The 25,344-nt window shown below is 48.4% G+C and overlaps 1 protein-coding gene across 1 annotated transcript in view; it reads left to right on the forward strand.

Annotated features, from left to right (window-relative positions):
* The window catches only part of fng (Fringe glycosyltransferase), a 125,234-nt gene extending 101,674 nt beyond the window's left edge, over positions 1 to 23,560 (forward strand). Inside the window, exons 9-10 of the mRNA XM_037430973.2 lie at positions 11,653 to 11,735; positions 23,079 to 23,560. Of these exons, the coding sequence (XP_037286870.2) occupies positions 11,653 to 11,735; positions 23,079 to 23,133 (138 nt within the window). The 3' untranslated portion in view covers positions 23,134 to 23,560. The remainder of the gene's footprint in view (positions 1 to 11,652; positions 11,736 to 23,078) is intronic.
* The last annotated feature ends 1,784 nt before the right edge of the window (positions 23,561 to 25,344 follow it).

Genomic DNA, 25,344 nt, shown 5'->3' on the forward strand with positions numbered 1-25,344 from the left:
ACAACGACCAATAAGGAAAGGCGACTCGCCTTGTGTTTATGATTAGTTAAAACGACGCTTGAGTGAAGCAAGAATTTTATAAACTTCCCTGCATTGTCTTTCCTCAATATGAAAACGCCAGTCTTGCCCGAGATAACGCTTGGTATAAGCCAGAAAAGCCGCACGAAGGAATGATAGGTGGCAACTCCACATTGAAGTTCCCGAAGCAGCTGCAGCTTCGCGTGACGTCACAAATACTGACGTCATCTGTTATGGCCCACATAGTTCTGAAATAAACTAGCAAATGTACCGCAAAAGGCAACAAATGAACACGGCAAGCTTCGGAAAAGTGTGAAAAATACTTCGCTGTTAGCGGCGTTTCGCTGTCGCACTGGTGTTGTAGCGTTATAGAGAGAACTTGAATGAATAGTAAAGGCATAACTGCCATTGTTTTCATTATTAGGGATTAACTTATTTTACCGTAATTAAGGATGACATGACTCCCATTCAGTAATTATTAGTTTAAACTTCTTTACTGCGCCACTTTGTTAAATTTTCCGCACGGAGAAAGGGTAAAGACAACGATTAATTATTCCTGTACAGCATCGCGATGAAACATCGGTGGCAACGCGTCACGGTGTTTTCATGTGTTGTTTCCTATTTGGAAAATAACGCTTTTTCGGTGCTCTTCTGAGCACTTTTGGTGCTTAAGAAGCTAAGGAGCCTGTCAGTTTGACTGCTTTATTTTTCTTCAAATGAGCATGCAGTTCTTCGTTGCCGATAATCCGACTGCCAACCGCTCTCTCGCATATGCTTGATAGGGAAATGTGTGACGTCGAAATGGTAGCTTGATGTTTTGGTATCTTTTGGAAGGCATCGACACTTCGTCTTTCGTTCTTGCGTCCCTTCTGCGTGCCGAGCCTTTCTCGCGGTAGAGATAAACATACAAAAAAAGCTTTGATACAGGAATCGGGTCAATTGAATCGAAGCGCTCCTCCTCCGAATCCGCAATTAGAAATCTGCTACTATAGGAAGACGCCAGAACGCGAGCTTAGGTTCTCGTCGACACCGAAATGCTGGCGAGAGTGGCCGTTCCTATAGGATCTTAGGACAGATTCCTTTTACGGTATGTATACCGCCCTCTCAGCAGATTTGTATCCGTGCCCTCTTTATTTACCCGTCTTCGCAAAAATAAACGAAAAAGCAAGAGGTAAGTGAAGAAAAGACCGACTTTCACTCCAGTTTGTCTCACAAGAGAAGCGAGACCGGCTCCGATTTAGTCGTCGTATACGCGTTTGTCGCGAAGGCCTTCGCGCATTTATTTATATATAGGGCACGTGCTCCTCAGGTGGCTTTCTTCCGACGATCGTAATCTCGGAAACATCGGTTTTTTGTTTCTTTCCTTTTTGAAGAACGCGCCCGTGTTCTCGGCTTTGTTCTCCTTGTCCCGTGCCGCAAGCACGAAGGAGGAGGCGTATGCGGGCAGTCACCCAACTCGGTTTGCTACAGCTGTATATTTTTATGCGCGCGCAGCAAGTACCTGTCTCAGTGTTTCTGCGCCTATCCTTCTGTCGTTGTTGTTCTTGTATGCTGTGAAAGAATGGCCGTTCGACTCTCCTCGTCAGCAGGCTGTCTGCCGAGAGGAATGACGAATGGGGCTGCATTTAGCCGTGGCCTCGTATGTACACAGACGTGCAGGTACTCGAAGGCTCCGTGCTGTTCTCTTACGCGTGGACTGTTGTGAAGAGGTTCAGGAAGAACCTGACTATTCCATCTTGAGAGTCTTGGCACCAAGAAGTAATCGAAGATTGTCAAGTTAATAAGTACATTAAAAATAGGTCACTGACGCAACCATGAGAGCATAGCAACGGAGGGTTTACTGCTCGCCGGACAGTTGACGAAGACGCATTTCTTGTTCTGTAGTTCCATCCACCGTGGAGAACATAAGCCTGTCAGTCTATATATAGTGGTATAGAAAAACTACAATAACCCGCTATGATCGATTATTCGCTACCGTGCTGCACTGCGAAATGAGAAGGCCCGTATTCCATTCCAGGCCCGTGGTCAAATAAACTAAAATGTAACGTTAATCTCCGCATAAACTAGTTCCTATAGTATTTCGGGCGCGTTCACGCTGCACGAATCGTTATCCCGATCTTCCTCTGAAAGTGGTCCTCTCGAGGTTACTTGCTTTCAAGGGACCGAAATTAGTCAGCAGTGACAATGGATGATTGAATGCCCAAGATCTGACACATTGAAAGCGCAGCTTTTGCAAACTCCGCTGGGTCCTAAAGGGGTCCCTAAAGGGTCACGAGCTATATGCTCTTTCACACCCGCCCCACTGTTCTAGTTGTCATGGTGCTCGACCGCTGATCGGAAGGTCGGGGGATCGAATCCCGGCCGTGGTGGCTGCATTTCGATGAAGCCGGAATGCTAGAGGCGTGTGTACTTAGATTTATGCGCACGTTAAGCAACACGAGATGCTCAGAATTTACGAAGACCTCCACTAAGGCGTCCCTCATGGTTTTGGGACGAAAAGCCCCCAAAGTTGTTATTGTATTGCCATAGTCTTTGATCACCCTACACACATCGCCGCAGGCATTTTCAAAGAGAAAATATTTAGCGCACGGGTCGCAGTGTTCGTACAGTACTTTCAGCGATTCGCGTGTCGCCGTGCCCGCCGCCTACGTCGTTGCTCGACTACAGCTATAAGAAGCGTCGTGTGACACTTACGCCGTTCGTCGCCCTTCCTCAAAAGTCGTAAAGGACGCCCACGAGGGGGGCGCAAATGTCGCCATGTGCGAAGCCAGGTGGCACCGCTTTGTCTTCGAGCGCCTATCTCTCCATTCGCGCTACACTCTCATTTATCCACCCGTTCCTCTTCTTGACAAGGCGCTTCTTCTTTCTTTTTCTTGACAAATGCGTGACGCTGTGTCCCAGAACTGGTGTCAACGTCCCTCCCGTTCCTGTGCGTCGCGCTCCGTGGACGGTTGTTATCGCGGGCGCGCGTTTATCGCTGCATCTTCTTTCAAGGCACGTCTTTCTAGCTTTAGGTTGGCTCTTCTCGGGCAACTTTCTCAGCAGAGAGGCATTCGTTAGACCTCTCCGTGCGCGGTACTTGTCCGTATTTGTCGGCCAATCCGACTATGACTGCATCGGGTGTGCGACATCGGCGTTTTAAAAGGCGAAGCATTTCTGAGCAAACTTTCGCGACTTTGAGCGTATCTATCTATCTATCTATCTATCTATCTATCTATCTATCTATCTATCTATCTATCTATCTATCCGCTTACGTTTGGGTGCTCTCGTAGTCACCCTCTTAACTTAACGTGAATCAAAATTAGCATGGGAGGGTAAGATGGTTTGACAAATATGACGCGCTGGTCGAGACATTAATAATGTCACAATCTCGCCGCGTACGTTGTCAAACACTTCCCACCAGACAGTGGCACGTACTCATGGGTGGGTATGTGCTGCTGGTATGCGGGTAAGTGCCACAGGTGATTGACACTTATCCACCCAGGAACGACAAGACCACATACGAACAAGTTTAACGCGTGAGCGTTGAGACACACCCGACATCGGTAGTGTCAACCCGACGAATGCAAAGAATAAATATCAGGGGCCCAGCTGGAATCGAACCCAAGCATTCTGCGTGGCAATGTAGCATTTTACCACAGAGCTACGACAGGCCTCGGAACTGCTTTTCAAGTAGACGCTAACCTTCGTGAAGCGTCTATAGTGCTTGCAGTGCTGCCTACCCAATTTTATAAACATTACATATGTACTCCTTTAATACAGTCGTCAGCCCCGCCGTGGTGGTCCAGTGGTTGAGGCACTCGGCTGCTGACCCGCAGGTCGCGGGATCGAATCCCGGCTGCAACGGCTGCATATCTGATGGAGGCGGAATTGTTGTAGGCCCGTGTGCTCAGATTTGGGTGTACGTTAAAGAACCCCAGATGGTCGAAATCTCCGGAGCCCTCCACTACGGCGCCTCTCATAATCATATGGTGGTTTCGGGACGTTAAACCCCACATATCAATCAATCGATACAGTCGTCACGTCGGGCTAACGTCAATTGTGGCGTGGCCATGCGCTGAAGTAGATTTATGTAGCATTGTCCAGGGCCTGCATCCTCACCAGCATCAGCGCTTCGTATCAGCTTCTGGTGTTGCTATTACGCATGTTCCAGTTGGCATCGTTGCGCAAGTGCAAACAACTGGTTATATAAACATCTGCAACTCTTCAACATATGTCTGTGCGTGCGATATTTGTACATATATTTAGAGTCATTTGATGACGTGCCGCCCAATACAAAAAATCGCAACACGGTCATCTGCCCTCCACATGCGTCGCATAACGTCGATTCCCAGGTACGTGGGATCTGCCGAATTTTTTTTTCTGCTGTACCTGCGCATGCGTTATAGCGCCAGTTCCACACTGTCACAGAAACACAAACATCTGGCGTTCGTGGAGACTGTAGCAGAATAGAGCCAAGGAGCGTTTTCCCCCTCGGTTGGGAACTTAATAAAAAAAAAAATATAAGCCCCGCCTGAGAAACTGGTTTATCTGTCCTTCACCTCAGCAAGGGAGCCAATTTTTGTTTGGATCAAAACGACATCCTTACTGCTTATGCGAATAATATATTACGCTGGCACATTTGACAATAAAATGTCGTTTCTCAGTGAAATATTTCAGCTGTATGACTATATTGGGGCAGTTCATAAAATTTGACAGGCTGCGCTCAAGTTTTCGGCTTGAAACCAATGACACAAACCAGTATGTGTGCGCTTATGTTCAGCTGCTTGGCACCTTCGACAAGCCGCTTGCCATGCGTGGTCTATGGTGCGGTTTCGTTGAATCGTCTAGCGCCCGATGTGCCAAAAATGGCACTGAACATGCACAAGTGCTCGACGTCATGAAGATAAACAGCCAACTTGAGTAGTGCAGCTTCTATGCTAACACATGTTCTGTGCGAGGTCATTATTATGTATAGGCGGTGCGTGTGTCAATTTGGTTTGAACCGCTGTTCACGTCGAAATGCGTTCAAATATTTTCTTATCTAGCACTTCGTGGCCGGGATAGAGTTACTGTCACGATATGTAACCTTTAGGTAGCAGAGTTGCGCCACTGTTTTCCGGGGGCCGCTCACCCGGCTTTTGGCGATTCCAGCAACGCTACTGGTTGCGCGCTATCACGTGGTCATAGGTGGTTCAGATTCATTGCGGAGAAGCCAACACTACGCAGACGACTTCGATGCTTCGCAGTGTTGTGAGCGTGCTGGCGCCCTTCGCTTAGACACCGAGTGTGTCCATCACGGACACTGGGCGTGTCTCAGTAGCGGTGCTGCCCCCCCCCCTCCCTCCTTCAGCGTCTCAGCTTCTAGGCGTGATCGGAGCAACCAAGTTTTGCTCGTACCTTTATAAAAAATTAAAAGAGCGAAAAATAAATAAACAAAGCAACGCTAGTACTCTGAAGCGCGAGCGCTGCTCCTACGCGGGTGGTGAGTGGCTTTCCCGCAAGATTATTGAACGCGAGATGGCGTACCTTGGCGCAACTCTGCTACCTAGAGGTAGTAACTCTAGGCTGGTAGAAGTACCAGCGACCCCATGGATGGGTATATGTTATAGAGAAATAGATCAACTCGTGTAGAGTCCATCAGCTTATTGAGCCAAGAACCGTTCGTCGAGTTTGTGTGAACGCCGTACTGTGTCGGGCAGGGCGAGTATCGATACGAGCTGTATCGACCCGCTCGCACGCGAGCTGGAGGACGTGCTTTCCATGGCACATATATAGGCACGGCCGAGTGCATGGGCCTCGAGGAGCTCGACTTTTCACTCGTCGTCCCACATGGCATGCACTGGTTGTTACTGCGCTTAGTGAAGCACGACGTCAAGCTATAGGACTGGATGTCATCTCTGGGCAAGTGTTATTTAAAAGACCTTGGTCGACTATTCGAATATATTTCTTTCCCTATCGTTGATACGGATGGTGCAAGAACATAGTGGTAGAGAACGATGTTAATTTAATTCATCAATTGAAATAGTTTTGATGCAACATATTAGGACGACGTCAAAACTTCCAAACCACGTGAACATAACCTGCCAGCACATGTGTGTCATCTGTAGCGCGTTGCATATACGTAATACCTTGACCCGTATTTAGTTTTCGTACTTGCCGTGGCATTAAGCGGGATAGCGTAGATGACGCGGCGCTTGTCACGTCTGATTTCAGCCCAGCAACGAAGGATAGAGCATCTCAGGGTGTAGCGAGTTGAGCGTGATGTATTACTTTCAATATAGGTGTCCATGCCATCGCTGTCTTTGACTGCGTATAGTTCTATACCGGCGTTAACTGCGATAACTCGAACAGGTGAAGCCCTTACGTACCTCTTCGGCGGCACTTTCGAGACGTAAAAGAATATAAAAAAAGAAAGAAAATACGTCATGCAACGCGTGTGTCTACGATTAAAACCGGTCGAAGTGGCGAAACCACGTTTAGATCGTCCCGGAGTGGCGGCGAAGAGCTGCGGGCAATCGCTTCGCTTAAACCCTGCACGACGCTGGGGACAAAATTATACCTTGCGAAAAGTGATGATAACAGCGGCGGCGCGGACGCATTCGGGAGCGCGCGCCGCACGCCGGACCGCGCGTGGGAAAAATTTCGCCGGGCTGGGTCCACCGTGCCGGCGGCGGTGACGGCCAGGGCCACATCCCTTCTTCCGCTGGTCTTCGCTGTTTTTGCTTCTCTCGCCGCTGAGCGCTGCCGCCGAAGGCGGCTATTGCGGTCATTAGCGGCTACCGGCTTTGGCTCGCACTGCCCCGCAGGCTAACCCGCTACTGCTGCTGCCGCCGAAGCCGAAAAAGAGCGAGAGAAAGATTGGCGCTCGTTGATAGCGCAGCGACTGATGAACGGCCACCTCCGGTGGGACGTCCCGTCGCCGATCCTGCTGTTTCCGCGTGCTACCGGTCGAGTGCGTTATAAAGTGCATGGGTGTGTTGTACGTGTAGTATCGTAAACCTCTTCCGGGTGATCGGGTTTGGGTTCTTGTCGCACCCAGCAGCTTCAATTGATACCCAGTTTGCCGATGTCTGTGTATCGAGAGTGGACGCGTCCCTATACATGCGATAAAGCCTGTTCCTCTTGAAAATGTTCGGTCAGAATATGCAAACAGGAAGTAAGTTGATGGAAAAGATAGAGGCTTGGAGTGAGTGATAGTCGTCGGACAAACAATGCCGTTCGAGCCAACTTCTCGGCGCTAAATTCTTCGTTCGTTGAGAGCTGATTTGGGCGTTCTGCTATAATAATGTCTGGAGAGAAATAACAGAAAGCAGGTTGACAGAAAGATTCTAGCTTACTACATATCATTGAGTACCGTACTGTCTGGCTTGGTACATAGCTTTTTTTTTTATCTGCGAGACGTATACGTTAGCTTCTATAATCATCTCGACTTGTTACCGTACTCACTGAGCAACTCTCACAGCCAAAATGTTTTCGCAACGTGGTAAACTTAACACGGTATGGAAATATCTTAATGGTACGGTATTGCCTCCGCTGCTAAAACGCTTGGTGTCAGTATACCTGCCCGTGCGCTATCCCTTCACGCTCTGTCGACTGTGGTGGCGCTTGTCGTCCAGCGCTTCCTCTGTGCATCCTGCCATTCTGCGGTCCCATCGCACGCGTGCTCACACGCGTTCAAAACTCAGCCGCCGCAGTGTTCCTCCAAAAGTGGCAACCGCGACGTGTCTTTCTGCGGCTGTTCTTTTTCGTCCTGTCGGAAGGTCAATTGGCGACGGCCCAGGTATGCGTACTGCAGTCTGACGTAGCTACGCCCTATCAGTACTGGCCTTACTCGGTGTCTTGCTCATATCCAGCGAGTGCTGCGGGCGAACACTCACTGGTAGTTAGAGAGAGGAAACGAAACAAAAAAACGAGAAAGCCGTCGGACCGTCGTGAAGAAGATGAAGGCCCTGTACGTGCTTGCCACGGGGGTCACGGCATGCATAAACATGGTTTCTTTTTTTGTCCTCCCCCGTCTGGAAGCCAATTCGACGAGCTCGCCCAGAGGCACTGTAACAGCGTCCTCCATGGCGTTCTCGCTTGTCCGGCATGAACTTGTGGGCACAGGGGGAATCTGTTTCTTCTTCTTCATGGGCCAGGCAAAAAGAGCACCGATGCCCTCTGTGTGTACAGCATACTCACTGCATAATTGAGCGAGGTTAGAGAGGATCCGCTGGTTGACGCGATGTGCCGCAGGGCGCCGTTCACGAAGGGCGTGTAAAGGCGTGTAGAGCAAAAGCAGAGGGGCTCGTTGCCACTGCTTGACCTGTCTTGGCGCGCGGCTACCGGGGAGCCACCGCGACAAACAAGTTACTGCTGCTGCTCTTGTTTCTGCAACGGCTGTATATTCCGATGCGTGAGGGCCCCTTCCAGCCTCCTCTCGCAAGATCGCACTCGCAGCGCCGTTTCAGTCTCCGGTGTCGCTGCGGGACACCTTTTTTTCTTTTCTTTTTTCGTATTTGCTTGCGGAATCGCTCCGGCCGTTAAAAGGGCGACCACCCAGGCGCTCGTGCGCGTTCGGTGCAGAACTCTGCAGGTGAACACGGCATGTACGGCCACGAGTCGGATCTTCAGAATACGCTGCGCATACATGACAAAGCTAGTGACTTCTCCATATAAAGCGGAGAAATTTCATGACGAAATAGCGGCATTAATATTTTGCGGTGTTCTGCTGCGTGATTCCGACACTGGCTTCACTGGTGAAGCCGACATATATTATTGAGAGCACAGTGTTTCGAGATGCTGGTTGTTCGATTGATGATGAATGAACGCGTTTTTCCCTCTTTCTCTTTCTTTCTTTTGTTGTGGAGTATCACAATTCGTGCTTAGGGCAGCCCTTCCACCCACTTGGGCAGCATCAAAAAGGGTACATGCCGTCCATCAATATCGCTTTTTACAGCGAAAGCGGTTATGAGATTACAACACGGGTCGCGTGCGCGCTGTAGTTGTCCGCCACCGCCGCTGGTGCCCGTAGCCGCTTTTTCACGAAGTAAAAAAAATAGTTAATAAAAACACGAAGGACACCTTGGGATTCGAACCCAGGTCCCTGCGTACCAGCCCAGTATTAAACCACTGAGCCACGCCTCGGCTAGGAACTCCTTTGCAAACTGGCTTTAGGCAGGCTTGAAGTGGGGAAAGGAATCGCGTTACGATGAATAATTAATCGTTTTAGAACAGCAAAGAAACAACCAGGTGTCACAAAATGGGAATCGTGCAACGAGTAGGTCGTCAAATGCTCCAACTCCTTACAACAGCTTGATCTTGTTCACCTATTATCTGCATTGCATACCCACTATGGAGGATTGTGAAGACTACAAAAAACTTTTGGCGTAATTTTTCATCGTAGTCAGCTACAGCACACACAAAACAAATTGCACAGTGTTCCTTCCTTGTGAGCAGCTGGTACCTGTTTCTCCGAAGAATGACGAAGGATGTGTTAGCGAATGCCTGCCATCTGCACAATGATTAATGGCCTTGCGAGTGCCTCGCAAATGTGCTTGCAACAGGCACCTATGAAGTGTTAAAATAGGCCTTGAAGGGTCACTCTTCCAGCTTTCGCTGTGGCAGAGCTGCGTGTTCCGCGCAAACCTGGAGGTTTTTTTTTATTTCTATTGTTGCACTAATTTTTCGGGCTGTAGTGCGCTGAAGACGCAAACAGACACACGCGGAGAGCATCGTTTGCTCCGTGTGTGTTACGTTGTCGATGTCGTTTGCGCGCCACAGTTTATGAGGTGTGGCGAGCCATCAGGCCCGAGTGGATATATACCCTTATACAGTCACTCCCGGGTGTTGAGAATCAGCGGAACCGTGGAATAACCTTAAAGAGAAACAGTGTATATAGTAGCCACCCTCGTTCGATCGATAATTGTCCCGTATTGTGGACGATAAGTGGACCGTACTGTGATTCGTGTGTTCCTTATTATTCCCACGAGGATTGAGTGATTGCATAAAATCCACGCTGTCCATAGTGGTACGAAGCTCTCAGCGCGCCGTTGCGCTGTTTGGTAGCGCGGACACGTTCGACGCTCCTGCAACTGCGTGCGAAACGCTTAGTCCGGGTCGAGGCGGTAATTTCCTCGACTACACAAAGGACACACTGCAGCAGATTGGAATGGAACGCCGATGGTGCTGATGCTGGAGACTGCCGATGAAAGGGAGCGGCGTTTCAAGCCTTCGAACGGCGGCGTTCTTTCATGTGCGGCGCTTAATTCCTGCCTTCCACAGTCGTATCTGCAGGGTGGACCTTGTGTCTATATAATCAGCGTACCGTTTATAAGGGAGCAAGGACACCTCGCTTGAGCGATGAATCGTGCCGTACTTGATGGATTGACGAACAATCTCGCGCCGCTTGTACGATCACGACGCGGCGCTTCGACAGACACGGAATTGGCCGCGGATTGAGGCTCGCGGTCTCCGTGAACTCCGTTTCATTTTGCTCGGACGTTCGTAACGGCTCGGTCGGTGCGTTGGCATTAGCCTCGCTTCCGTTGGTTCGCGTCGCTATAATAGCAGGAAGCTAAGAAAGACCCCAGTGCTAACCATATCATATAAGATGAAGAGGAAGCGCGCTCTTGTCGGCTAATTGTCTTGGTACGTTCGCACTGAGCTCGGTTATATGGGCGGCTGGTTAACTAAGCGTTCTATACGACTTTGGCATAAAAAGAGCTTTGCAACGTATACGTTGAAAATGGCATGCTTGACTCATAATAGGTGACTGTTTGAGACACGCCTAATAAGTATGTTGCGATACAATACAGCTGTCTACAAGCTTAATTCCCTTAGCGTGTTCCGCATTACGATGTGCGGGGCGAAGTTTTTGTACGTGATGGATACGCTTGGTATAACCGTAATGCCTTATGTGGCCACGTCATCTTGTTCCGTCATTGTCCCTATTGCGAAAAGATGTCATGCCAGACGGCGAGTTATCGATGATAATGCTACTGATGAACATTTACACCATGCAGCCAAGGGAAGCGATGTTTTTCTCATTTAAGTGACAGTTCTGCGTTTTATAAAGTTGACACGCGCACTACACATATTGGCAGCTTCCGTTTACAATAATAGTAGTAGTTATTATTATTATTATTATTATTATTATTATTATTATTATTATTATTATTATTATTATTATTATTATTATTATTATTATTATTATTATTATTATTATTATTATTATTATTATTATTATCTGTCTTTAAAATACATAAACAGTGGAGCTGCCGCAGAAACCTACTGCAATGAGCAGCTTGATGAGGTGACAACCACCTTAGAATGGCATTATGCAGGCATTGCGCAGGACAAATAAATAATAACAAAAAGAAACAGATTGAACAGCAAGGGACATAATACTTAATGACATTGTAAGGTTGTTGACCGTTGATATGACAAGATATAATGGGAAACTTTTGTGAAAAGTTTTAGCCAGCTACATGAGCACAGAAATGTCTCCTGCAGAAACTCGCAAAAGGATTAGGTTTGCGAACAAACTAATGCCTTTAGTGTAAATCTGCCTTTTATTTCTTGAGGCGCATGTTTGGCCGCCCGTGTGATATGCTTATTGGAGCGGTCAGATTGAGGACTGACTGGGAATCGCGTTCACGGGTGCTTTTGCAGGTGACCTTCAGCTACTCCAAGTTCGGCAAGGAGCTTAATGTGCTCAACATCGACGGCTTCTCGCCAAGGGTGGACCCCACAAGGTGAGACGCAGATTTTCAGAAGTCGTTTCGGCATCTTTGTTCATTTAGGCGAGTCTTGGACGAAATATCCTTTCCTCTCAGTCGTTGGTATGGGCCCATCGTGCAAAGGGTGCGAGGAGTCGGCTGGGTTTGAAAGTCTTGACGTGCATCTTGTTCATTGCAGAAAACAAAAATGAAGTTTTTTTTTGTTTCTGGAAGGCCCTTGAAAGCATTGGCATTGACAAAATTACGAGGTGGCCACGTAGGAAAGAGTCAGTCAGCTGTACTAACAATACCTTGAGGCGCTCGAGTTCGAGCTGCCGAGCAAGCATAGCAATCCAGCATCGATTGCGTAACAATGCAAACTTGTTCAATCTCTACACGTAAGCCTTTTTTTTTTTTCCTTGGTGCGGGTCCACGCGTGCAGTGATATTCAGAACCGCAATATCTATAGCCAATATGTTATATCGTATCAGGCTCATCAGAACTCAGTGAGGGGTTTATGATTGCCATTTGGCGAGCAGACATGGCCACATGATCTATGCACATGCATAATTGCGTTCCGCCACATACTTTGTATGACCCTCATCGGTTCATTAACTGCCCGTGACCATCAAACGCTTTATTTACGTTTATGCCGTGCCCTCTTATCAGTACGTAATGCAGTTTCCCTCAAGTCTCATCAATCCTAAGCAGTGCGGACATAATGAACGCCATGAATTATATAGCATGGCCTGTACGCGCCGAAAGAAAGTGCATATATGGACGGTTTAGTAGACGGCGCTGCTCATACCCCCTTGTCTTCTCCATACCCCCCGTGTCTTCAAGGTTCGTGCCATTCCAGCGCTCCATCTTTCATTGGCGCTCGCGCTGTACATAACTCTTCTCGTCTGCAACACTACTTGTGATTATGCTTCGATGCTACATTTGGAAGACGCTGTCTGGGCTTCGGATACCGTGGTCGATCGTAACTCGCGGATCGAATTATCGCGCCGGACAGCCGGACCTCCCCGATCGAAGCACCCCGCTGCGCCTGATGAGACATTGGTAGCCCGGTGGAGCGATAAAAAAAAAAGAAAAAGAAAAGCCGATGGATGTATGCTCCGCTGCGTGCAGACGGGTGTATGAAGTGGACCTGCAGCGTGCATCCAGCGTTGCACGTCCGCCGAAGCCATTGTCTGTCTGTGATGATGACCGCTCGTCAATGCCGAGGCAGGCGATAAAACGTCCCCCGCTGGGCGGCGCAACGACCCGTGCGAATGTGTGACAGCCACGTCCGGGATAGTTTCGGCCGGAGTGCAACACTCGGATGTTGCTGCATCGCCGCTCAGGTCGACCGTGGCTTCGCTGACGCGTCGCCTGTTGACAGCTTCATTCTTTCGCGTTTCTTGCCATTTATTTTGCTCCTTTATGTAATCAGAGCGTTTTCTTGGGATGCTTTTGAACCCGTCGTTTGGGAAAGACAACGTTTGTTTATATTCGCAGTTTAGATTGCTGTAATCACAACGAGCCCTGTAATCTAAGTGAAACGCTAATTTTAGGGGAGAGCTAGTTTCAGCGGCAACACTTGAGGAGTTTCAAGACCTGTCCGAAAATCTTCATAAATAAGGGAAATGCGATGTCTTGCCGCTGCCGTCATAATTACTTGTTCTATGCCTGTAAACATCCTAATATGGCCAGGAAAGTTAATTACAGCGGTAAATGAATACAGTAAATTGATTAACTTCTTTATGTGTCGGTACAGGCGGTAAGATCAAACAGAAAATTGAAGATCATCCAGTCGAGAGCCCGCTGCTGCTTTCATATTTAGGAAAAGCGGCCGTTGGGTAAGTATCGCGCTTTAAATAAATCCAACAACATTCAGCGGTAAAACCGATGCGAAAGCGCTGATAATCTAACTAGCAGAAGACAAGAATGACGTCACTGTTCGCGACAATTCTAGTGGCAATGTTTTTGCTGCTCTGATTAACGTATTCGTGTCACGCGTGCTACATTGCTAGCAGAGCCCGCACACCGACTTCGATCGAAGGTTGGTTTTACAACGCTTGCGAATATATAGGCGCGTCGGCAGAGTATATATGATAGCGGCGCTTTTCGGTGTTTCGGTTCCGCTGGCAAAATTGGTCAGAAATCTTCACTCTGCTGACATAATTGCCAGCGTCCGCGTTTTTTTTTTTTTTTTGTAATATTAGTGCCAGTGGGCTCTTTCGTATTTTTTGGCTCTGGTTCTTCATCTCACTGTGTCGACAGTCTCCACTAATGAAAAGCCCCGCCGTGGTGGTCTAGTGGCTAAGGTACTCGGCTGCTGACCCGCAGGTCGCGGGATCGAATCCCGGCTGCGGCGGCTGCTTTTCCGATGGAGGCGGAATTGCTATAGGCCCGTGTGCTCAGATTTGGATGCACGTTAAAGAGGACTCTGGGTGGTCCGGAGCCATCCACTTCGGCGTCTCTTATAATCAAATGGTGGTTTTGGGACGTTAAACCCCACATATCAATCATACTGTTTAATAAAGGCCCACTCACTAGGCTCCCAAAATACAAAAATAAGAGTGCAATATTCTTTCCCGATGTTTCTCGTCTTTCTTGGCACACTATACCGTGACGTAGACAGTAGTTCCCATGACGTCTACAGCGTACATGCTCTCTATTCGTTGATATACGCGAAATATCGCATGTGGTTTGTTTCCTGCACTGCTTTGCCATGCAGCCGCCCATCCGTGCTTCTTTGTCTCGCATCAATATCGTGTACAGTCAACCGATCAAACTTCATTTTTCGTGTTTACAACTGTGCAAGTGGCAACTACAGCGTGCAGCCGAGAAGCGCGAAATCCTGGGAGGCTTTGGCGCTTATATAGTACTGATATTGTTCACAAATATTAAGGGGCGAGGAGGATGCATAGTGTGTATGAAAGAAAGGAGAAAATCACCCTCTCGTGTTTAAACGCGGGGTTGTGAGTGGCCCTTTAAATAAGGGTCCGCACCCAAAGGCCGTGTTGGAAGATTCTCAACATTTGCCATGCAGTATCTTATCATGTTTTCAGAAGCTTCCAAGTAATAGGATTGTTTTTTTTTCTTTATGGTTTCTCCGACTGAATGGGGCAAAGATAGGCTTGTACACTCTGCACTCTTTGTTTGTCGTGCTTTCCTTGGCGCGCACGCTCTGCTTTTGCTATACGCATGGGCCTTTGTGTAGCGCTTTATAACGGCGCCACTAAACCTCTGATTGATTGATTTGTGGGGTTTAACGTCCCAAAACCACCATTTGATTATGAGAGACGCCGTAGTGGAGGGCTCCGGAAATTATGACCACCTGGGGTTCTTTAACGTGCACCCACATCTGAGTACACGGGCCTACAACATTTCCGCCTCCATCGGAAATGCAGCTGCCGCAGCCGGGATTCGAACCCGTGCCCTGCGGGTCAGCAGCCAAGTACCTTAGCCACTATAGACCACCGCGGCGGGGCACCCCACTAAACCTTTCCGCCACCCTGATGGTTTCCGCAGACCTCATTTGCATTAGCTGTATCGCGCTACTTTTGTTAACAAAGCACTGACGTCCACCGTGGCTTGTGTGTGCGCTCCTTCTACCTATTGAGCTGCACGCATGCACGACTCCATCTTCTTAGATTCAAGTGTGGTGGTTTGGATTAGTTAATGCTGCAACGTTCTTGATGTCTTAAAGAGTTCAAAGGACAGGCAGCGCGGTCGAATGTAAGCAGAGGGAAGCGCTCGAATACGTCGGCCTCCTTGCGATCGAGCGTGTCGAGGCAGGCAGGCTGGTAGTAGATAAAAGCCAGAAGCTGCCGTTCGAATCCAAATGTTACCGTACTGCCAGGTTCTTCGCAAAAGAAGCCATTGTTTGAAAGTGAATCTCGCCCTGTGGCGTATTCTCTATTATGTAGCTCGGAGAAACAATGCGTCCCGCTGAGTTTGACCGTAGCAGCCGCAGCTACCTCGCTTTGTCTATAAAGAAGAAGCGGCGAGGAGGAGAGCTACCGCTTGTTCGCTTCGCGAGCTGGCCAATCGGCTGGAAACAAGTGTCCTCGTAGACGTGTGCGAGGGGCGCCGTTCAGTTTCTGCAGGCCCCTGAAGTGGTGATTTCGCGGCACGGCGTATTGACGCACTTCGGTGGAAGCGATGTCGACGATAACGAGTGCAAAGATCACACTCGAAGCGTGTGTGGTAGACGGCTTGCCTTGGCTGTGCTGACTTCACCGCATGCGCGGTTACGCATTGATTGCCAGTTTGGAGGGCGTGCTAAGAGAGAAAAGAGACGTCGCCATGTTTTGCCCAGCCTTGAGGGGATTCATTGTCGCCCTCTTGAGTTACGTAGAATAGGGCGCAACACTAGATCAACTCTCGAATGCGATCGTGCACTTTCGGCGCCGCTTGCACTATAGCGTGGGACGACTTCCTCGCACGTAGGGTTCGCGGCAGCGCTGACACCAAATAGACGCACTTAGGGTAAAACACAGTACTCGCCATGCAAGATGTTATTCATACGAATAAAAACGTAACGATTGCACGTAGCTGGCGCTGTTCCCACTTCGAGAATTCGCACGCAGATTTCTTTATATTGAATACCCTGCTGCGTTTTGTCGATTGCATTAGGGGTGATGATCGTAAGGGAGAGGGACTGATAGCCTCAAGCTCTGTGATTGTTGGGGTTCGACGTCAAAACCACGATATAATGATGAGAGATACGCTGTAGGGGAGGGCTCTGCAAATTTCGAGCACCTGGGGTTCTTTGATGTGCCAGTAAATCTAAGAACACGGGTTTAAAACATTTTAGCCTCCATCGAAAGTGGGGCAGCTGTGGCCGGTATTCTATGCTGCCACCTGCAGGTCAGCAGTCGAGCACACTTATTCACCAAACCACTGCGGCGGGTACCAGCAACAAGGTGAATAAGCTTTATATACCCGGTTTCTCTAAAATACGCTTTCCTTTCACCACTGTAATGGTGTGGACATTTCGCAAGAAGTAAACTAACAGTGTCCAAAAGCGATGGTATTGTCTTATTACCGCTGATTATATGGTCAACCTTCACTGTGGAGCAACACCGCAAAATTGCATTACACTGTAACAAAAAACAAAAAAATTACTGTGCTACCTTTGCGTGACTATTTGGTTTCTGCCTGAGCCCGGTATTTTGGAGCACGCCGCAGTATAAAGTTCAGGCAACTCGGGTGCATGCACGCGCAGCGACAGCGACCTTGGCGCCACCTGCTGTCATTACAGAGCGGCAGCCGCCTCACTTCACGGCCAGGTCCGGGTCTTATTACGCGCTCGCCGCGTCGTCGCCGCCTCATCGCAGACTGTTCGCAGACGCGGTGCAACATCTGGTAGCCGAGCGAAAGAAAAGCACCGATGGCCCCCGTCTGCACTGTGCGCCACGGGGCGCGCGTGCTCCCGGTCGCCGAAACTGCAGGCGCAGTGGCAGCAGGGGCGGGAGGGGGCGCGGTCTGCAGTGCACGCTCAGGAGGACGGGGTCAAAAGAGCAACAGTCTTCGTTGTGGCCCCTCGGCTGCGACGAGAGCTGTGGCACAAGGCGCTCGCCGACTCGAAAGAAGAAAGAGGCACCCTGGGGCGGGAAGAAGAAGCTGGAGAAGACGCGCGCCGGCACGGCTGCAACTCCACACGTGGGACGCAGTGAAGCCCCTGTTAAGAGTTGCTCGAAGAAAGGCGACGGCAAAGTGGGGACCCTCTGTTATCGCGATGCCTTCTTCGCGCCACTGACAAGTGGGCCCGCTATATCGCTCTGTGAATGGCATCACTCGCGCCGCCTAGTGATTGGAAAAGTCTGTGCGGAAATGCCGGGGGCAATGCGACTATACATACGAAGCACGGCTTGACTGATGGTTGTGGGGCCGGTAACCGCATTTTCGCCTCCTTTATTATTAGAAATATTTTTTTTAATTGCGAAGCACTTTGTAGCGAACACGAGACACTTAGAATATAAACCTACTTGTCTATATATGTACTAGCCGCCTACGTTTGTGCTCTTGTAATCACCGTAAAGCGGTGTAGGCCGAAATTCTTATGGGAAGGTAAAGAGGGTCTGGTGATTACGACTGTCTGTTTTACATAAATAACGGAAAAATCCTGTCGTGTACGTCGTCAAACCATCTTCCCCAGACATGTGTGGCTTACATGTAAAGGTTTACGAAAGCAGTGCTTCTTTCGATAGTTTATTAAGGCTACCTGAACGCCATTGTGTGTTTTTTAATCTCTTCCTCTTCCTCTTGTGCCCGGGTTCTTAGCCAACTTCTTTTCATCTTCTTCGTCGCTGTACTGTCATGGCTCGGTTAAGCGAACACGGAACGCTAAAACACATGCCCCCAAGTCATGGACGTGGCTACGCGGGTACGCGCCGCAGGTGATTTGACAGTTTGTGCCTGCCGAAGAACCGCGAAAACAGACTAATTTAAATGCGAGAGTGTTAATAAAAACCGGCATCAGCAGCGTTGACCCGATGTAATGCAAAGAATGAAAATTGGGATTACAACAGGAATAGAGCCCAAGCGTTCTGCGTGACAAACAGGTATTCTACCACGGAGCCACCCCAGTTCTTGAAACTGCTTTGGAAAAAAAGACCTTAAGCACGCGTTATGCCGCGGCAACGTCGACTGTAGTTGCAGAGCTCGCTATGTAATTAGCTATCGAAGCAATAAACAGTGCAAATGCACTCCCATGATACGGATGTCATGGTAGCCCCAATTGAGGTACCACTGTTGGCACCACTTATATAACAGTCTAATAAACATTACCTTTGTGTTGCTTGATTCAGAAATATATGTACAGATGTTGCTCGACATCGGAGGAACACGCTAACGAAAGTTGCGTATAATTCTTTATGGACAGCACAATATCTTACAATATTTTTTTGAGAAATCCTTAGACTCTGGTGTAGTACCACGCTCATGGAAATCCGCCAAAGTAATTCCCTTGCATAAATCACGTGACAAACAACTTCTCTCTAATTACAGACCAATGTCGCTTACACCTTATTCCTGCAAGATGTTAGAACACATCATTCATAAACACATAATTGAATTCCTTGACTTTAATAAAATCCTATCATCAACTCAGCATGGTTTGCGTCGTATTCATCGAATAACTGTAACAAAGTTAGTCGATTTCGTGCATGACGTTTCTTATAATTGAAGATCTGGGCAATCAAATAGATACCATTTTCATTGTTTTCTGCAAAGCCTTCGATTCCGTGATTCATATTAAGGTTCTGTTAAAGTTAAACGTCATTCTCAAAAACCCTCGCATTGTTTGCTGGATTGCAAGTATCTTTCATGCACGCTCGCAATTTGTCTCTTTCAACTCGACAGAAACATCTCCCATTGGTGTCACCTTCGGCGTTCGACTGGAATCCGGACTAGGTTCTTTATTATATTTACTATTTCTTAATGACTTACCTCATAGCACGGCAACTATAAGAAGACTCTACGCAGACGATTACGTTGTACATTAAACTATCCGTTCTATCGATGATAATTACCATCTCGCACAATTCCCTCATCCTTTAGCGGCTGGTGCAAGAAATGGCAAATAAACTTCAATTGTACTAAAACAGTGCTGATGTGTTTTACCAGTCGGCGTAACTCTGTCTGCTTTGAGTATTATCTAGGTGGCACACTACTTAACAGAGTGTCTCAGTACAAATACATCGGCGTAAGCAGCTCTCGTGGGCTAGCCACATCGATTACGTTTGCGGAGGAGCTCTAAAAAAACTAGGCTACTTGCGCCGCACCCTACCGAGCGCCCCTCGTGATACCGAATTTGTTTTATATAAATCACTGATTCGCCCCGTTATTGAATATGATATGCATCATTAGTCTGGGTCCCTTGCAAACAGTGTGAAATAAGCTCTCTAGGAAATATTCAACGGAAATCTAGCCGCTTCATTTTTGCTAACTACAGTCACAACTTCTCACCGACCTTAGCTCTTCAATCATTGAACATTTCATCACAACTCTGACAATACCAGAACGAATGTTTGAAATTTTTTACGCAATAGTTAACTCCTCTTCCGGCCTTTCTGACGTTCACCGCATCACGTTTTCTGATGAAGGTTGTACTCGCAGTTTCCATGCTTTAAACCTAAAGGCTTTATTTGTGCGTAGCAATGCTTTTAAATACAGCTTTTTTCCACGTGCGATGGCGCTTTGGAATTCCCTGCATGGTAGCATTCGCGGCTTGTCACTAAAAGACTTTATTGTTGCTATTGATGAACATGTATTCTTAGCGTATAATCAACTTCTGCTTCAATATTGATTTCTTTTGAATGTTCTTGTTTTGCCATTTGTGTTATTCTCGAATTTTTTTCCTGCTTCTACTATTGTATAATATTCCATTCCTGCTATAGCCCTATATATGGCTGCAGTGTCTTTAAGTAAATAAATATAATAAATACTCACGTCATTGCACCGTAATGTGAACTTCGTTTCGATCATACCGATGTCTGTGGTCTAACGCAATTGCTTACGGAACGTCAGAACATAAGTCGCCGCTTGAGTGCCAGTAGAGTCAACGTCCACGGCGTGCACACAATGACCACACTTACAAGAACAAGTCGATCTGCCTCATAACGCCTGGCTCATAGCAAAAAAAAAAAAAACGCTGCATGGACAATTCGGACATAGCCGACTGCTTTGCATGGAACCGATTCCCAAAGCGTGTGGCGTCTGCCGAATTGTTTACGTGAAGGCGTATTCTGCTTGACTTTTTACTCTTGTAACAACTACTAAGGTTTTCTCGGCTTTGATGTGCACTTCAGTAAGCCGGCCCTTTCAAGACCGTCTCTGAAGATACCACAGGCGTACTCGTCAGCCAAGACAGACACTTTTCACTACGATTACGTGACCTGTAGACCTTCGACTTGGCGCGTGCAGTTCTTATTTCCACGTGTGTATAATGTGTACTACGTGCATCATCCTTCGCGCGAAATTGCAAAAAAGGGGCGTGCGACGAATTTTCAACGGTCCATCGAATCGCGTGGCCGGCCAGCCCGCCCGCGACCCCGAATCGGGCCGCGGGACGCTTCCTGGTCGTTGTATTTTTCGGGGCCGTGTCATAAATACAAGCGTCATTCGCACCGACGGGTCGTGAGGTCTCGTGCAACCGCCCCGTTTACTGCCACTGCAGGATTGAAACATAGGAAAAAAAGGGCGAGTCCGTCGCGGCACGAGTGCGCGAATAACGTCGGTGATCTCGGGGGCCCCCTGTTATTTGGGTGCGCTCGGAGATTGCCGATGGCAGTGCCACATGCATGATGACGGTCGTTGCCTACCTGCATGATATCGTGATGTCCTTTAAACGAGCGTGACCTTTGCGCAACGCTGCTGCATATATCGGACCGTAAAGCGTGAGCACGGGCTATTCGGAGGACTTGCGGCCTGGTAGGCACGTTATTTGGCACGGGAACTCCTATATAGCCTGTCACGTCCGCGTCAGTCCTTGAAGATATAATTGGATCGTTTTATTTCTTCCTTTTGTTGTTTTGAATTTAACCAGACACTTTGTAGATACCTTCACGGTGGCGAAAAGAAAGAAAGTATTTAAAGATAATTTGCAAGAGCAGATGTCTGCCAGTCGACATGAACACGTAATAAGTAATAATTTGCCAAGAAGGTCTTAATATGACAGAAACAGGACATACATAGCAGTAGTAATATTGTCAATTTGGCCCAGCCCTGAACACGTGATTGCCCGTGGGTCTAGAAAACTTTTGCGGCTGTACAGATGGACAACGCAGTCACGGCGGGCACAGTTCCTGACTTATAGGGCGAGTATATGTATGGAAGCTGTTATTTCAAGTGAGCATTTGCTGGAACATCGAGGGTAAACTGCGTGTTTGCATCGTTTATATATGATACTCAGATTCGGCGGGGCTGGGTCCCCTGTCTGTGCTTCCAGGCCACTTCATAGTGTAATGGGAGTGTCGCAACAGCTATAGAACTCGCTGTCATCCCGCTCGGAGCCTGTCGAGAACGCTCCCATTCGCGTCACTCGGCCCTGCGAGCGGAACAACTTTGTCCGGCAGCGCCTCCCTGTCTGGACACGTGTCGGCGGTGGTGGTGCACGCTTTTCTGCATTTTTTTTTTAAGTTCGCGGGCGCCTATCTTGTACTGCGGTCGTCTCAGTGGCTCGAGGCTGCGTAGCGCTTCGTAATTACAGCCCGGACCCCTCGGTGACTGCGGCTCGACTCGTCTCTCATCTTTAGAACGGATTTTCTGCTCATTTTACTGTCTCGCTCCCTTGACCGGAGGGACTCGGTCTGTAAAATTGGTCTTGCGCAACCGCGTGATCATTGCGGGGCCCGGTTAATAACCACTTCCAAATGGCGCCGCCCTGCTCTGGTCCATTTCTTTGTTTTCTCGCCTAGAATTCTGCAGCGTGCGTTCTAGGGTAAACGTTTTTTGCTTGTTTGATTGTTTTCGACTTTTCTCGTGGAATGCTATTTGTCACGCGCGACGGCTAAAGACAACGCTCGACCTACGGGCCACTCTCGGAAACTAGCTGCGCAGTTCAATAGCACTGTTCGGTGTGTTTCACATCGAGTATGGAGTGTGTCTTGCCGAGCGCCGAGTTCGGTGCGGTGTGTGGATGTCATGCCTTTAGCATCAGACACTCGATCGTGTACTCATGTGGCTGCTGGAACTGTGGATTTTGTGCTTTAGAAATCGCTTGTAGCCTCAAGCAGTATCTGAGTGCTTATTATGTGGTACCGTACTTTTCGCTGTCGTGTTTATTCCGGAAAAAGTTCTTTGGATATTCTAGGAAGGAGTTTGCTCGAAATGAGGGGTTTTGAGCATATGAAGATAGAAGACTTACCGAAATTAGGTATGTGGTCGGGGAAAAAGAACAGAATAAAAAAAAATCAGTTTTACATCTACACAGTCCCGGTACATCGACTGTCGACAAAGGCCGGTCATGGGTGTCAAGCTTTGTGCTCACTTGTGGTGCGTTTCAACCTACGCTTTCGGGGGTGTGCATTCGTTTCCCTTAAATGTGTCTTTGACAGTTCAGTTGTAGCGATATTTTGTGGTGCCGTTTGGCCGTGTGGCTATTACTGTGTTTTCATTATAACTGCATAATTGCTGACGTTTTATGGACAGCGTAAACCAGAGGGTATACAAATCAAGACCGACACACATGCGGTCATGTTTGTCTACTTTCATATTTTTCATCGTCCCTCTTGTTGACATCGCTGGAAACATCTACAGTTACCAATTGCCAGCAACTCGCCGAAACAGCTGCTATGACCAAATAGTTTTCTTTTCGCATGTCGTATGCATGGTTTTCCTAGGTACAGATCACGTCATACGTGCTTATCTGTATTTTTCTTCCAGGTTCCTGTCCTTACACTGCCAGCTGTTCCCGAACTTCAGCTTCTGCCCGAGGTAGCGACACGCTTGACGCGCTCGCTCTGGATCCATTGCTCGGAGCGCAGCGCGGAATGTGCCAACAGCCACCATACCTGCCAAGCACCTGGAAGAGAACGACACACGCCGCCAAACAGCAATAAACAGATCCTGCATCCGCTGTGTCTATTGGTGCGCAGGCGTGCGTGCTTTAGTTCATCGAGAACGTAGCAGGGAGCTTCAGTGTAGTGTCTGGAACTGCGGTGCAGCACGTGCTCCTGAAGGATTTTGCGACCCTGGACTCGGCGAGTCGTGACGACAGCCTTTGGAACGTGAGCGGTGATTGGACGATGGCCTTGCGAACTACTTGTTGGTGTGACTCTGTCTACTCCTTGGAAGAACATCAATGCATCGCCTTCTGCCGACGTTTCTGCAATATAGCTGTGTATAACCGGACTTTTTAAGTTGACGTTCGGTTTGTCGAGGCCTTCCTTATCGCAGAGCTGGCCGGACTTCTTTGCCTCGTGTATCAAGACACCAACTAGGGGATCTTGCATTGCGTTTTTTTACATCTTGAACGCGGCCGTATTTTTTAGAGCTGTCTGGGTTTTGAGCTGTGTCAGTGAACGGGGCTCATGCTTGTCAAAAGTGCACAATTCGTGGCCTACTCTAATAGAGGCTGAATAGCTTATGACCCTTGTAAGCTACCCCTAGGGCCGCAGCCCTAAGATGACTGTGGACTCGAGGCAACGTGCGCAAGTAAGCAAGCCTGCGCGCTGCCTATGAGTCTGTCAGTGGTGAATGAACATTCTGTGCAACTCATAGTGCCGACAGAATGTACTAGCTCGTAGGTCATATGCGCTGCATGGACTTCCGTCGTTAGTGCGAAATTTCTGTCATAAGCTTGCATCGCTTCGCTACCACAATATAAGCGAGGACTAAATCCTGACGGGATGAGAAGTCTGTCATCTTGAAAGATTTTAAATTTGAATGCTCGCGACGTCCCTTGGATGAAACGAATTGCTGTGTGCCTCCATATACAGTGCACACGATTCGACGTATACGTTGAATCGGGCTAGCTGTGACAGAAATGGCAAGACTGTCGCAACGTAATGCTTGTGTTGCAAACGCTAAGGGATCGCTTGCCCAGAAGGCAAGTCTAGGGAAATTAAAAAAAAAAAAGGAAGTCTTTCACAAAATTGTGAACATATCTGAACAAATTTCGCAGCGTGCGTCATTGAAAATAGTAATGGATCGTAATGGATTCCGAGCCTCTTGTTCTCAACGATACTGTTCAACGCGTAGGCGTTCGACCCTCATCAATTTCCTTCGACATGGGCCCTTTTGTGCAGTGTGTGCATTACTTCTTTATCTTTAGGAAACCGGTGTTTCTGTCTCTCCCTGAAGAGTACTTCACACCACCAGTATGGCACATATGTGTCCAACGTGTTCAATGGCGAATGCATGTTCGCTGGTGCGTAGACGGACACGCAGTCAGAAGTTGTGCCCGGACCGCGCGATGAGCTCACCCAGAAACGTAGTCAGGAGTTTTCTGAATTCATGTCCGTTAATTGCCAGTCGTGTTTACTCCGAAGGCATAAAGGTTAGACTTCAGTTACGGCTTTTTCGGGACGTCGAACCCCAACAATTATTAATTATTATTATCAGGAACGGCTTGCGCTCGTTTATCAGAAAAAGAAAAAAAGAAAAACGGCCTTCGGATGACGACGCATGTGAGCTGCTTTCAAAGCTCTCGACTGAACGTACAAAGTTGAAAAACAACCCCACCCGACCACTTCATTTTTTTTTTCCTCGCCTCTGAAGTTTTGCAGGAGGCGAGCTAGGCGCGTAACAGCAGTAGTCTGACCGGTGGTCACGTGTAATACCTCGGCTGTCGCTGGTCGGTGCGGAAGCAACGACCTGTAATTGCGTCCCCGTCGTCCGCGTTTAATTGGGCAGGCCGTTTTTTTTTTTCGTTTCTGCTGTTTTTTTCTCTCGTTCTGGTTCCTTCGGACACCTCGAGAATGCCGTCGCTGCGTGCGAGGTCGGTAGCCGAGCCGAAGCTCCACGCAAATAGCCGCGAGCCGCTCCGGCGCCGACCGTTCAAAGTCGAGTCTAGAACGCCCGAGCGAAGAATCATGTCCATTTGGCGCCGGTGACCGCGTCGTTTAAGGACTCGCGAGGAGGCATTTCGCATGACGGCTCACATTTTTCTACGAACATAGGACGCCGTGTAATTAGGTATGCGCCGAGG

This window comes from Rhipicephalus microplus, chromosome 7, assembly GCF_043290135.1.
Source record: "Rhipicephalus microplus isolate Deutch F79 chromosome 7, USDA_Rmic, whole genome shotgun sequence".
Taxonomy (NCBI): Eukaryota; Metazoa; Arthropoda; class Arachnida; order Ixodida; family Ixodidae; genus Rhipicephalus; species Rhipicephalus microplus.